This window comes from Neopsephotus bourkii, unplaced genomic scaffold (genome assembly GCF_033783945.1).
Source record: "Neopsephotus bourkii isolate Nb327-2 ecotype Australia unplaced genomic scaffold, CSIRO-AGI_Nbou_v1 NB_1768, whole genome shotgun sequence".
In the NCBI taxonomy this organism is placed as follows: domain Eukaryota; kingdom Metazoa; phylum Chordata; class Aves; order Psittaciformes; family Psittacidae; genus Neopsephotus; species Neopsephotus bourkii.
In genome coordinates, this window is record NW_026902242.1 from 7,867,526 (window position 1) to 7,880,955 (window position 13,430).

At 44.9% G+C, this 13,430-nt stretch overlaps 1 protein-coding gene across 2 annotated transcripts in view; it reads right to left on the reverse strand.

Moving 5' to 3' along the window:
- The window catches only part of GPC1 (glypican 1), a 196,860-nt gene that overhangs the window by 91,836 nt on the left and 91,594 nt on the right, over window positions 1-13,430 (reverse strand). For both annotated transcript variants that reach the window (XM_061378930.1, XM_061378931.1), the window contains exon 2: window positions 5,071-5,229. In XM_061378930.1, the coding sequence (XP_061234914.1) occupies window positions 5,071-5,229 (159 nt within the window). The remainder of the gene's footprint in view (window positions 1-5,070; window positions 5,230-13,430) is intronic.

Here is a 13,430-nt window from a genome sequence, read left to right on the forward strand (position 1 = left end):
ATGTGAAGAGAAGTGGTTGTGAGGGGAGAGAAAACTCCAGGTGCTGGAGCTGTTACAGGTGAGCCTAAGTGTTTGCTGCCCCGAGGCAGCTACCTGTCAGGATTAATCTTGCCTAGCCCAGGAATGTGCCTCAGTAGATGCCGCACCCCATTCCAGGAAAGCATAAATACCAAATGAGATGCTCAGCACCACACATGAAAGCATCTTCTTTCTGCAAGGGGAGTGACAGCCCAACGAGTATCAATCCTGCTTTGTGCAGGGCTTTTCTTAAGGTGGTTCCTTCGGGGGGAGGGGGGTGAGGAAGGAAGGAGGTAAGTATGGGTGCTTGCTGCCTCCCTCCTAAGGAGGCCTCCAAGGGAACCCCATTATTTGTTTCTCTGTCCTGTGTCTGCCTGGGAACCTGCTTTTTTATTTCCCTTTTAAAGAATGTTCTCTCTCTTTCTATCTTGTCCCAAAACCAACCCTAAGGGAGAGAAGTAGGGAGGAGCCGCAGAAACCACCTTTGATAGCCCCTCTTACAAGTACTTTTAATAATGCACCACAAAGGTGAAGCTAGGGGACAACTGGGCTGCTTCTGAATGATGCTGCCCAAGACAATGCAGGAAAGGGCACAAAACAATTAATGAGGCACAAAACATAAGGTGAGCCATCAAGTCACCCCCAGTGTCCCCACCATGTCTGAAGATGCCCCAGAGGTCAGCGTTCTACCACAGAGCTGAGCCCATGGCCAAAGCCACCAGTTGAGGCCACACACCACAACTTCAGGGGCAGAACCGCAGTGAGGAGCATTACCACAAGAAAAGAGTGTTCTCAGCTAATTATGGGTTTCTGGATCAAAAGCAATACATTTGAAGTCCAAATTTGAATGCTAGGCCCTAGGGAGCAGCCAGTGCCAATGCCAGGAGCAGTGGGAGGCAGCAAACTTACCCAGTACACTGGCACTGCCAGAGGGACACCACTGACTCCAAAGTGCTCTGTTCTACAACCTTTGAAACAAAGGAACTGATTTCAAAACACAGCAGCAATTCCATATTCTGAGCTACAACCAGCTCCTAGAAGATTTCTTTCATGTTTCTACATAAACACTTACTTTTAGACAGCACCTCACCAAGGCCAAACCACACGGTGCCTCCACGGAACACTCACATCTGAGCAGTGGCAGCAGGACATGGCAAGTGTGGAGCAGTTGTGTTGAGGCAACAAGTTTGGGACACAGGCACTGCAGTCCCTGTGGCTCAGATAACCACTGCTTCGGTCTTGTGCCAGTCATTTTCTGCACAGAGTAGTTCCACATCTTTCAGAACGCACCTTTTGGGCCAAATCTGGGCCACCAAATTCAGATACTTTAAAATGTGGGGCTTGGTTTGTGTTATCATCAACTGAGAAAATACCTGCAAAATTTGGATTCATCTCTGGATTTTGTAGTCTGGGTTTAAAGCCAGTGGGGTACGACACAGGTCTTCCTGTTGGGCTTACTCAGTTGCCTTAAGCATCTACACTGTATGTAAATATGTACTATGCATACATAAATTTACTATATGTAAATATATATGCCTCTCTCCCCAAATACTCCTAGGGGCTGAAAACTTACGTACTAAATCAGTCAGTTCCTCTATCAGAGACACCTTTTGTTGAATCTTGAACAAGGAGCCTTTATAAATCTCTAAACTTTTAACCATCAGTGTGTAACAGCTTCTAGTATGTTCCCCACCTTGTAACATTTAGAAGTATGATTCATCTCTACAAGAAATATGTAACTGCCTAACTCTCAAATACTGTTAATTATCTGCACAGTCTGTGTTTCAGCATATGCCATTTCCAGCTACCAACATTGGACATTATGAAAGCTTTCACATGACATCAGCTTTCCAATGAGCAGCCACCTACGAAACACATAATTTTTAATCCGCTTTTGATTGCCACAGCTTAAAAATCCCAGAATTTATGAGAGCTACAAATTGCTTTTTAGACTGTGGAGGATGGAATAAAAGCCAAGATTTTGGGTTTGGCTTGTTGATATTTCCTGAAAACATGAAACAATTCTGAAAGGACAGATTTGCTGGCTCACAGCTAAAGGTCAGCGGTGACACAGGGAGCGATCGCTAAGTGTACCAAAACGACTGGGAAGGAAAGATTGGCACAGCATTGCAGTATTATTAACAAGTGATTTAAGTGGAGAAAAAGGGGAAAAAGAGACAAGGATTAGACTCTGAGCAAGTGAGCTTTCATCAAGACTAGAAAGTCAGCCTTGTTCCTTGCTGCTTGCAGCCCCTCACTGTCACTCGAAGCACCACTTGCTCTCGCTCCCTCTTCCTATCATATTTCATCTGCATATTTTCTCTAAAAATACTTTGTATGAGAAAAAGGACACTCTGCTCATGGCCACAAAGTGTTTGCCCCAGATGCAACCACTGAGACTGAAATAAGAGATAATTCCTTGCAATGGGACCAAGCTGTAGCTCAGAGCTACAGAGGCACTCTGACAATTTATGGCTCTACACACCACAACCTGCAAGGATGAATTGTTCTCCAAAGCAGAATGTTGAACACTGGCATGAAGAGTATTACTTCAGAGGCAGATTGCTGTGGTCTTGCTATTTTCTAGCTGCAGCTTCAGGGCAATTTACAAGTAGAGACTATTGCCTGCGATCAGCAGTGAGACTACAGAAGCAAGATTTGCTGTGATGAATCTAAACAAGACAGCTCCAGGCCTAAAGTTCAATGTGCCACACCTGTTACCAGAGAATATATGCATAATTTGATCTCCAGGCTGAAAGTACTACAAGAAAGGGTTGGACATTCCCATGCAGTGGAGACTCCCCCCACTCCTGAGGCTGAAAATTAAATCTCTATTATGAGGACAAGCTGTGCATCGATACTTCTGCAACCCCAAACCTAGCACTCTAACCTGCTGCTAAGGAAATTCAGCAAAACCAGGCATCCGTTGGCAGAAAGACTAGAACTTGTCAATCCCACATTAAAATACTCTTATCGAACAGCTCTCAACAGCATTACCTGCAAAAAGTCTTCCTAACTCTCAGATTCATTGCATGAACTGGAAGATAAGGCAGTTTCTACGGCATTGTTTCAGGAGCTGAGGTGATTCCATTGCCCCATCACCAGAAGTCCCTCCCCTCAATTTTAAACCATCTGTGCAGTAGCTAAAGGAAAAAATAGTAATGCTGCCCATAAAGTCATGCTTGAAACTCACACACAATATGATTTTGTTTTTTAAATCATGTCTTGCATGGGTTATATACTCTATATTGATTGTAAGCGTAGTTAAGCAAACTAAAAAGGTATAATGGGAGCAGGAGACAACTTCCTGGCCTTGTGGGCTCAAGTGAGGTTACTTCCACTACAAAACACCAATGATCTGTGCATTATGGTCTGTCAAAGGAAGCCCTGGCTTATTGAAGAATTTCTTTGTTTGATGCTTAAAAGAAAATTGCGTATGCAGCACAGAAATAAAGCTCTATTCTTGTAAAATGCTGGGGAACAAAAACAAAGGAAAGCCCTTACAGCTCTGACTTCTCAGCACAGGCATTCCCCTTTCATATACTTGGTTCTGCTTACGACTATTCTTACTGCTGTTACTATTACTAATGCACCAAAACATCATTCAGTGATGTAATGTCTTACTGGTTCTTCTTCTCAAATGTTAAGCCAGTTCTTCACCAGGTAATTTCTGCTCATGCATATAATCCTCAAAGCTGCCAATAACTTTTACACTCTTAACACTGATAGCTGTACAACTATGTTCTTTTCGGTGGCAAAAATAAAAAGCAGATATACCAGCCAATGCTGCAATAGGCAGTGGAGGGAGAGGGTGCCAAGGCTGGTGGAGGTTCTGCATTAACCCTGTGAAGGGCTGGATTTCAGAGGTCAGTGAGTGTGCTCAGCAACAGCTATACCAGGTCCCATTCAGACACCAGTCTGAGCAACCAGCATTGTAAGCCTCTTTTGAAAACCCTCATTATCACTCTTGAAGGCAGATGAAAATCAATTAATTTTGAGCTTTTAATGGAATGCCTTTGCTGTGGTCAACCGTGGCCACACAGTTATAATGTATTTTGCAGAGATGCATTGCCTTTTCCTTTAGTATAAAAGCACTTAATCTTGGTTGTCAGGCCCCTGAAGGTCAGGCTTATTTCTTTAGATCTATTATCTACTGCTTGAAGTTTCCAGTTCCACCTTTACAGCTATTATAGCTTCTTTCTTCAACTCCTTTTCACGGTGACTCCAAATGATGACTGTTGATAAAGTTAGGAGGACTGTGATTCTGAATGTCTGACCTTCTTTAAAATCTGATAATAGATACAGTTTCTGAATCATAGGTCATCTCAATTTTGCCAATAAACCATTTATTTCCAGTGGCCTTCAGACCTTGAGGCTTACTGTGCACTGCAGATTGGATTCTTTAGGGAACAGTAAAAGCAGGAGAGCTATCCTTAGCCTTTGCTTAGCACGTTAGGAGGGATACTGTACTTTGGAGAATATGTCCCCAACATCTTACATATCACAGTCTCTAAGACCTTCACTGCTGTACAACATCCCTGATGTATGTACGGAGCTGAAAACTGTAAGCCTCTAATGTGAACTAACCTTTTCATTTGCAATCTACATGGAAAGGACAAGAAAAATCTATGCCTCCTTAAACCCTCCCCATCTACTGTAGGCTATCCAGTCACCTCTACCATACTGTTCAACTTACAGCTCAAGGCATAGTGCCAAATTTTACATCACTACCTCAAAATGTTATGCTGCTGTGGTAAGACTCAATTACAACATGCTTGTAAAAGCTATGTCAGTGCCAAGATACACAACTTGTTGGTATGAGAGCCTGCCAGCCTCCTTCAGTGGCTTCACTGAAACAGTTCTCAAAATGACTGGGTCTTGCAAAACATTGCCAGAGGTACAATTCCTATTGAAGGTCAACACATGACACAAACTTTTGAGCAAGATGCAGAGGAAGGAGTGTCAAACACAAATTCCTGACTCAAACAGTGCTTGGAAAGTTAAGCAGTGTCTGGATCCTTAGCAGGGAGGAACCGAGTATGTTTTACTTACTGTCAAAGCTTCTGTGCTGCGCTGTCAGGGTCATCTGCACAGAGCGACCAGCTTCTTTCATCATGGCTTCAAATTCACTTCGGCTTTTGTTTGCAAAGTTCTCCTCCATCTCACTGGTGCAGCAGGTATAGCCTTGTGGGCAGATTCGCAGGTGCTCCCCTAAAATGACAGAAAATGTAGTTGAATGGCCAGGTCTGGAAAAGGAACATAGCATAAAAATATGCCAGCTCTTCAGTAACCTAGACCTACATCAGGCTTTGTGTGTTTACCCCCTAATTTGAGTTATCTTGCATTAGCATAGCGGTTGGTATGAAGGCAGGTACAAATTTTCTCACTCCAGACTGTGAAGGGAAGGGTGAGTGAAGGAGATAAAATTCATACGTGGGGCAAAAAGGGAAATACAAGTGTCTCCTGCTCCAAGTCTGCCCTAGAATCCCAGAAGACATGGAGGTCTGATTAAATGACATATTGGTTGTCCTCATTAGACTTAACAGGTGTATCAGAACAACTGTTTGAAACTACTTCGTCAAGAAGTTACCCCAACTCCAACGTGCTCCCCATCAAACTACCCCCTCCAACCTACCCTGAGAAGGCACTCCCATAACCAGAGAGGTGAGACTCGTGAGACGTTTTCAAAAGACAGATGTGCTCAAAGACAGACAGAATTTGGGTAACTAAATCTCCTCCATGTTTTGACATTTTCTATGAAAAACTTACCTCCCAGAAAGAGACAAAATCACCCAAAAAAGGGTTGCCATGACAAGCCCTGATTGAATATATGCTTTGTACAGGGAAGGACAGGAAAGACAAGAGGACTGGGCAGTCCAATTGAAAAATTCCTCAGTATGGGAGCTCTTCCTGCCCTCTGCAACATCTTTACTGTGGAGAAGCAAGTGCTTGCGTAGGCAGAGTCAGCAACAGCTAAAAAATAATTGCCTAAGTTCGCATGAATCCTTACAAAGGAAGACACATTCACCTGCAGACACACCCCGTGTTTCTCCTTACTCAGCAGTAAGAATTCATCTGAATAAAATAAAAAACAAAATAAAATAAAAGAGATTTTTTTCTTTTTAAAGAATAAAACCCCTCCTTGTTCCAAGTATGCACTGAGATAAATTATGAAGAAGTCACCATGCTTAACATACTTTGGTTGGGACTACAACCAAATGGTGTAAGACGGGACTGCTATCTCTGCATCACAGCTGAGCTGAAACATACTTTTAGAATCATGTTTTGTGTGTGTCTCAACAGCTTCAAATCCTGAACCTGCGCAGTCCTCCAGAGTTTCCCATTTAAGTCCATAGCTATTTCCAGTGTAGACCCTTTAGCAAATGGGTGCTTTATGCTAAAGGGCCTTTGAAACTGAAAGGGCATGTGTCCTACCCTTGTGAGCACCATGTCATTGGCAGCCTGACCAAGAGTGATGTTGACAGGAGTGCTCTGTAGTTGATGTATTTTAGGCATAAGCCATTCAGGATGAGTTTGCATTTTGCTGGCCCTTGGGTCCCTGCGCACGGAGTGCTCTGGAGCAGCCTCTGCAGGGTGCTGGGGTGAGCCTTCCCTTGGAAAAGAGGATACCATGTGCACCTGCACTGATGGAAAAGCCTCCTGCCTATGTGACAGGAATTGCTGCTCACCAGCTTTTTGTAGTAGAGGAACTCCCACCATCAAGCCTGTGCCACGCTCCTGGTGCAAAGGAGATCAAGCAAGATATTTGTGGGCTCCTGTTTTCGTTAGGGCCCCCCATCAAAGTCTCCATGAGTACATCAAAGCAACAGGAGAAGCAGCAACTTGCTTCACTATAGAAACTAAGAGTCAAACAAGCACCATATAGAGCTCAATGCCAGCCCTACCAAATGCAATTTAAGTTACAGTGTTTGCCTATGCCTTTCCTTCCTTCATAAACTGGATTATTGCAACAGCTCATTTCTGTAATGCTGCACCATGAGGATGGCTGATGTGTGACAGACAGGCAGAGAAAGGGAGCTGCAACCTTCTGACAAGACACAGCTTTGTTTTGTGTCACAGCAAATTGCAAACTTTCTTGTCCAGCCCCTTCTGCCTGATTTCTGCTGCCACAGGGCTTCTGATGAGGAACAAAGTTGTGCTGACAGTTGTTTTCCTGCACTGTGCACCCTTCCACACTGCCCTTGGTGTCCTCAGGACAAAGCGAGGCCTTTTCAGCACCTGGCCTCTCTGGAAGGCCTATAAACAAGGAGATGGATCCCAGAGGATCCCAATGGTTCCCTAAGACTGCCTTTACCACTGCTGGCTAACAGCTTGTGCAGATGAGGCCCTGGTGCTGTAAGCTTTGCGCTCGATAGCACCCAAAGGCGCTCCCGCCACTTCTCCCTTCAGCACAACCCACCAGGGCTTGCAGGTTCAAGGCCCGAACAGCCCTTCACAAATGCCCTACTGTGGTAAACCAAGGTAAAGCACTGGGAACCAGCTCCTCAGGGAGCTGACCGTCAGCAGGGCCTGGCTGTGCAATGGCCTCCTCAGGGCCTCAAACTAGGCTGCGCAAACATGGCGGCTGCAGCAAGGAGACACCACATGTCCATTGAGCTGCCAGCCAGAGGGGATCCCTGTTATAAACAAAAGAAGGTGGAAAGTGTGGCCGTTGCCTCTGGGGACAAGCAGGGCCTCCCCGCAGGAGGAAGGTGGACGGGAAGAAGGGCCCTGTCCTGCGCCTGAGCTACCAGACGAACAATGAGGAGGAGCAGAAGTGTGAGGCGCGCTGATTACAACATGACATGACCAGACAAACCCTCCCCGCCGCCGTGCCGGGCAAAGCAGGGAGTGTGTTCCAGCAGGATGGCATCAGCCCAACAGCTCGCTGTGCCAGCAGAGCTTCAAGTAACCTCCCGCCAGCTGGCATTGCCGAACAGAGCAGGGAAAGAGACAGAGCGGGAAACAGACAGAGAGCAAAGGAAAAGTCACATCCATTGCCTACATTTATACACCTTGCGACTCAAATGTGGAATTCTTCTAATGCTTGAACTCAGAGCCGTTTTAATCCCTTTTGAGGCAACATTTGTCTTAGCTTTCTGCAGGCACCTGTGTGGTACTCAGCAATACAGCACTTTATCTCGGTGGGAAGCAAGTTTTTTGTCTTTGTCTTCATTTGTCTTTGTAATTTAAACTCAGCACACACCAAACAGTCTCACAGCACTATGAAAACGCTTTGCTTGCTCTGCTGTCTAACCTGACCCACCCTGGAAACAGTCACCATTATGATTTAACCTTTCCTATTGACTCCAAAATAAACACTCTCCAGCCTGTATTTTTGCTCTCCTTCCATTTCAAAGTTCATTTGTTTGCTGACTTGCTGTTATGCCATTGCCGAAGCTGCACCATAAATATCCCTGGGTTCACTTGGCAGATTATCTGCAGATATCTGTGGAGAGCTAGAGGTGTTTTACGAGGAGTAAATCTACAAGGTGCAGTGTGCGCTCTCCTCTCTGCTGCTGCGCCAGACAAGATTCCCCTTATATACTGCTAACTGCCTGCTCCAGAGCCCATAATCCCAGCCTTGGGAAGAGCTTTATAGAAAGGAAGTGAGAACAGCAGAGGTCAAACTGGCAGCAAGCAGAGGGCTTGGAGATAACGGATACAGTCCCAGTGATTCAGGCCAACTCTGGGTCAGACCCAAAGAGAATTACACAATCCCATATGAGTCTGTCACTGAAATGCAGTCATCTCTGTCAGACCTTGTCCTGCAGCCCCTCATCTAATCAGGTCTTGCAGCAGAGCACAGGGGTGCCCAGGGTGCATTTGATACAGCTCAGCTAATACCAGCTCCTGCTGCCTTAAGCACTCTGGATTTGAGATACGTTTGTAAGAGCAGATACACTTTGGGATGCTCCGCTTCCCTTCAGAAAACAATATGCTTGCCCAAGCCTTCGGCACCCAAAATGTGCGGCACAATCTGGGTCTCCCTGGAAGACTCAGCTCTCCTGCAAAAGCTGCCGAAGTTGGGGTGGGATGTAACCCACTGACTTCATGATCTCTTGGAACAGAGACAAGGCAGAGAATACATGAGAACAGCATTGAACAAATATCTCATTTATGATTACCTGGCCTGAAGTGGAAAGGAACAGGCAGAAGGATAATGACAAGAAAATATCAGAATGCAGTACTGAGAGAAGAGTCCTTGGCTCCTTTAACCATGTAACTAGTGCTATTTCTATCTCTCTCACAGGATGTTGGAGATTGAATTCATTACAATGTTTGCAGAAGGTTTGGGGTTATTTGGATGTGTAAGAATATCTAAATGCAAATTATTACAAAATCATTCCTCCCAGAGGTTAATCTATTTCAGGCTGTGATAAACCTGTCATGATTCTTCTCCCCTCTTCCCCCTCCCTCTCCAAACTGCTCTAAACCTCATCTCATGCTCCCAGACCAAAACTGACCCCCAGCTGCCGCAGTCCAGACCCCATGCCAGGACACCTACAGCCCAAAACCCCTCCTCAGGGGTTTTTGGTGGACATGGCACAGGCAATCAGGCTTGCTGAAGTCCCATCCTGCTGAAACCCCCTGCCAGGCATGCCAGGACACAGCCCCCAGCCACCTAAACTCCATCCAGGCTAATGAGTATCGCAGCCAGGACAAACCAATATAATTCAGATCATGGTTTGGGGTCTTTTTCCTCCTTTTTTCTTTCTTTTTCCTCCATTTTTCTTTTCTTTAACCATGTAACAGTGTCTGCAGCTGAAGCAAAATGAGCCTGGAGGTGGCTCAGATGTAAAAAATAACTTGCAAAAAGATAGTGCAATGAAAGTAAAACCCCTTCCTTAGGCCTCCTGGCTTTTCCTGCTTCAGGTGTTCCTGTCCCTATCTCTCTTGAAATACATACTTTTGAAGAGAACATGATTTAGCACATGCTGATAAGTAACTGACAGCACAGCCTCTAGCACTAGTACCTTGAAACCTGATCTTGTCACAGATAATTCCTACAGGAAATGGGAGTACCCTAAAATCATTCGGACTAGGAGACAGTCTCAGCTGACTGCCCTAGACTGAGTTCTTGATAGCCTTTACATTCTGGAGGCACTGAGAAACATCAGCTGGCAAGCTGCTTCCAAACCTATACCCCACAATATTGTGTAAGGTGTCTGGGTGTATGGCTGGTCTCTCCCAGTAGCTGCTAACATCAAACCGAACCAGCTACCAGACTGCTCTATGAAGGACATTGCAGATGAGGAATGTTCCCCTATTGCAAAGGCAGGTGTTAGCTGAGCTCCTGCTTTGATGTGCAGTCAGCTGTCGGCAAAATATGTTACCTTCTATTTTCTGATTCTGTATTAAGAGTAACATCATTTTTGGCTTGGGTTTGCACCTAATGTCAGGGAAGTCACAGCAGGCCTGAATATAAAGTATTGTACGGCAAATCTTCACACTTTGATCAAAATGCACTAAGCCGTGTTCTCTCCTGGGCTTAGGAAATGCATGGTGGGGCATAGCTATGGGCTGGCCAAGAAGTCAGAGCAGAACATGGTCAGGAGGAAGGGCCGCACTCATGTGAAATCATTTTATTGCACTTTCACACCAGGGAGCACTCTCAGGATAAAAATGAGGTTGGAAAAGACCTTTCAGACCATCAAGTCCAACCATTCCCCAGCACTGCCAAGGCCACCACTAACCCATGTAATTGAGGGCCTCATCTACATGGTTTTTGAACACTTCCAGGAACAGTGACTCCAGCACTGCCCTGGGCAGCCTGTTCCAGTGCCTGAGCACCTTTTTGGGGAAAACACTGTGCCTCATATCCAGTCTAAACCTCCCCTGGTGCAGCTTGACGCCGTTTCCTCAATCACTTGTCACCTGGGAGAAGAATCTTCACACTGTTGTTGTCCCTCAGCCTCAGTGAGGTGAGAGGGATTGGGCCCCAGAACAACCAACTCCCATTTCCTTTGCCACTGCCGAGGGAATAGCTGGCTGTCTCAAGCGACTGATAACAAGGGCATGAAGTCTTTTTAAGCTGCACTACACAGGTCTGAATTTGTCCTGTGTCAGCAGCTTTTATAATGCCTTACCATCTGACAGTTGATGAAATAGCTTATGCTATCTGAGATGAACTAATGTTTTCGTTCCAGATAAAGAAAACAAGCTCTATGTTCCACATCAGTGATAAAATCAGCAAGCTGGAAAAATAGCTACAGAATATGCTTACTCTGTTAATGCAATGCACGTGTTTAAGATGAAACAATAGCAAAACATTAAATGCTTGTTCCCGCAGCTCATCATTCAGACCAGGATTATACAAACAGAAGTGAACAACCAAGAGCAGATAACCTGTAAGATTTGCTCTTTCCACTCCTTACCTTCCTACTCCTACCAGGATTTAATAAACTAACAAAACACTGTTAACCAAATAAGACAACTTAATCTGGCTACTGCATGGAGTTGGCTTCCTACCAGGTTTGCAGTGTTCTATAATCCCATTACCCTGACACAGAAATACCTGTATTGATTCACTAAGAAATGCCATTCTCAGAAACCACTGATGAGTGGGAGTGCTTTGGGACTGCCCTGTTTCCTACCAACGCAGCCTGTTCAAGCCTGAAGCATGACTCCCAGGGAGCTGGGCAGAAGAGTGAGGGACAAGCTGAATGTGAACTTCATCTGTATTTGCTCTGCTTGTGCACTGAAACACTTGAGGCTCTGAGGCTGTCAGCTCAGTGTCACACCTGCACACTGGAAGCGTGGTATCAATTTGTTTAATCCTAGACCCTGATGTCAGAGGAATTTATAAGACAGGCAAACATAGGCAAAAAAAAGTTAATTAACAGAGGAGAAAGAGACACCTTCATGTCCTGGAAAAATATTAAGTACAGAGTAGATAAGAGTGCCTTCAGCAATGACAGTCTGAACATCCTGATGTCATCTGTGTATGGTACAATGGCAAACTGCCCAAAGGAAGGGAATGGAGAAAATGTCACAAACACTAACAAGAGACTTGATTCTTACTGAAAAGATGTGCGTGAGAGCACTTCCCCCACGTGTTGCTCCTTTGGTGTTTGGGAGTGTCTTCCTGAATGGAACAGAACACCCCTTCCCATCACTCTGCTCCCCCAGTTTCTCATCAGGGCCTGGCTCTACATCTGACTCCAAGCTGCATGCATGCAGAAGCAACAAGCACAGGGTGCAATGATCCAAGCCTGTGTTTAAGGACAATGCAGAAGATGCTTTATAATTTTCAGTAGAAAAGATCTTTTTCAGCAGTTTGAGAGAGGAATGAAAGAATTACAGCCAAATCCACAAGTACCACAAGCAATGAAGGACCTCTATCTAGCAGAACTGACTGAACACACCAAAACTCAATGCTCCTCAGATCCTCCTCTGGGCACTGGACCCATCCCTGGGAGCTCGTAAGCAGTTCTCTGCTCCAGGAAAGGAAATGATCCATTACAAAAGGCTTCAAAGGGGACCCAGAACATGGCCTACAATTAGCACATTCCAAATAAAGCCTTCAGTTCAGGCTAAACCAGTTGCAAGGATCATGGACAAACAGACAGGAAGCTCACTGTTCACTGTCTCTCCCCTCCCCTTCTCTAAAAAACAGAAAACTCTTAAAAAGCATCTTAGACAAGGGAAGAATTATCTTGTCTCGTCACATAACACTTGTGGGGATGTATTGAAGTTGTGTGTCATAATCCATCACTATCAACCGCTTTCAGAGTTGTCCTGAGCACATCAGCTTCTCACCAGATGTTTTGGTTCTCTTTTTTTTTCCTTCTTCCTGGAACAAAGAGTCTTTTTATCCTCAGTTTGCTGCAATCTAAAATAAGATCAAACTGGAAACCTATCACTCTTATCAGATGCAGCTTCACTGGAGGCCTCATAACAACATAAATGCGTTATTACAGAAGAAGAGAAGCAATTCATTAAGCAGAATCTTTTCCAGTTTCTTCTCAGAAAAATAGCTACCGGAGAAACTGCCATCTCTTCCCCACGGCCTGGCAGCTTGCTGCCAGAGGGATCAGACTCGAAAAGGGATCTCAGTCATAAACTGAGGATTAAAGATGCAGCTCCCACTAAGACATTAAAGAGGTGAAGGCTTTTGGTTTATTCTCCATTTAAAAGAAAAAAACTTTGGGGCAGTAATCCATATAATCCATGCTAGGAACTTGAGGAAGACTTTGATCAAAACCAAAAGTCTTTTTTCCAGACACCCTACTTAAAGCCCTGCAAGGAAAATGGTGATACTATGCTTTGAGCTATTTTGGGGTAAAAAAACTAAGGAGCTTCAGCCACCTTCTAAGGTTGTTGCTCAAGAATGAGGGGTGCTTGTGCCCCCTCCCAACTATTTCATTGCAAATAACAAACCTGGAGAAGTTAGCATTTAGAGAACATTT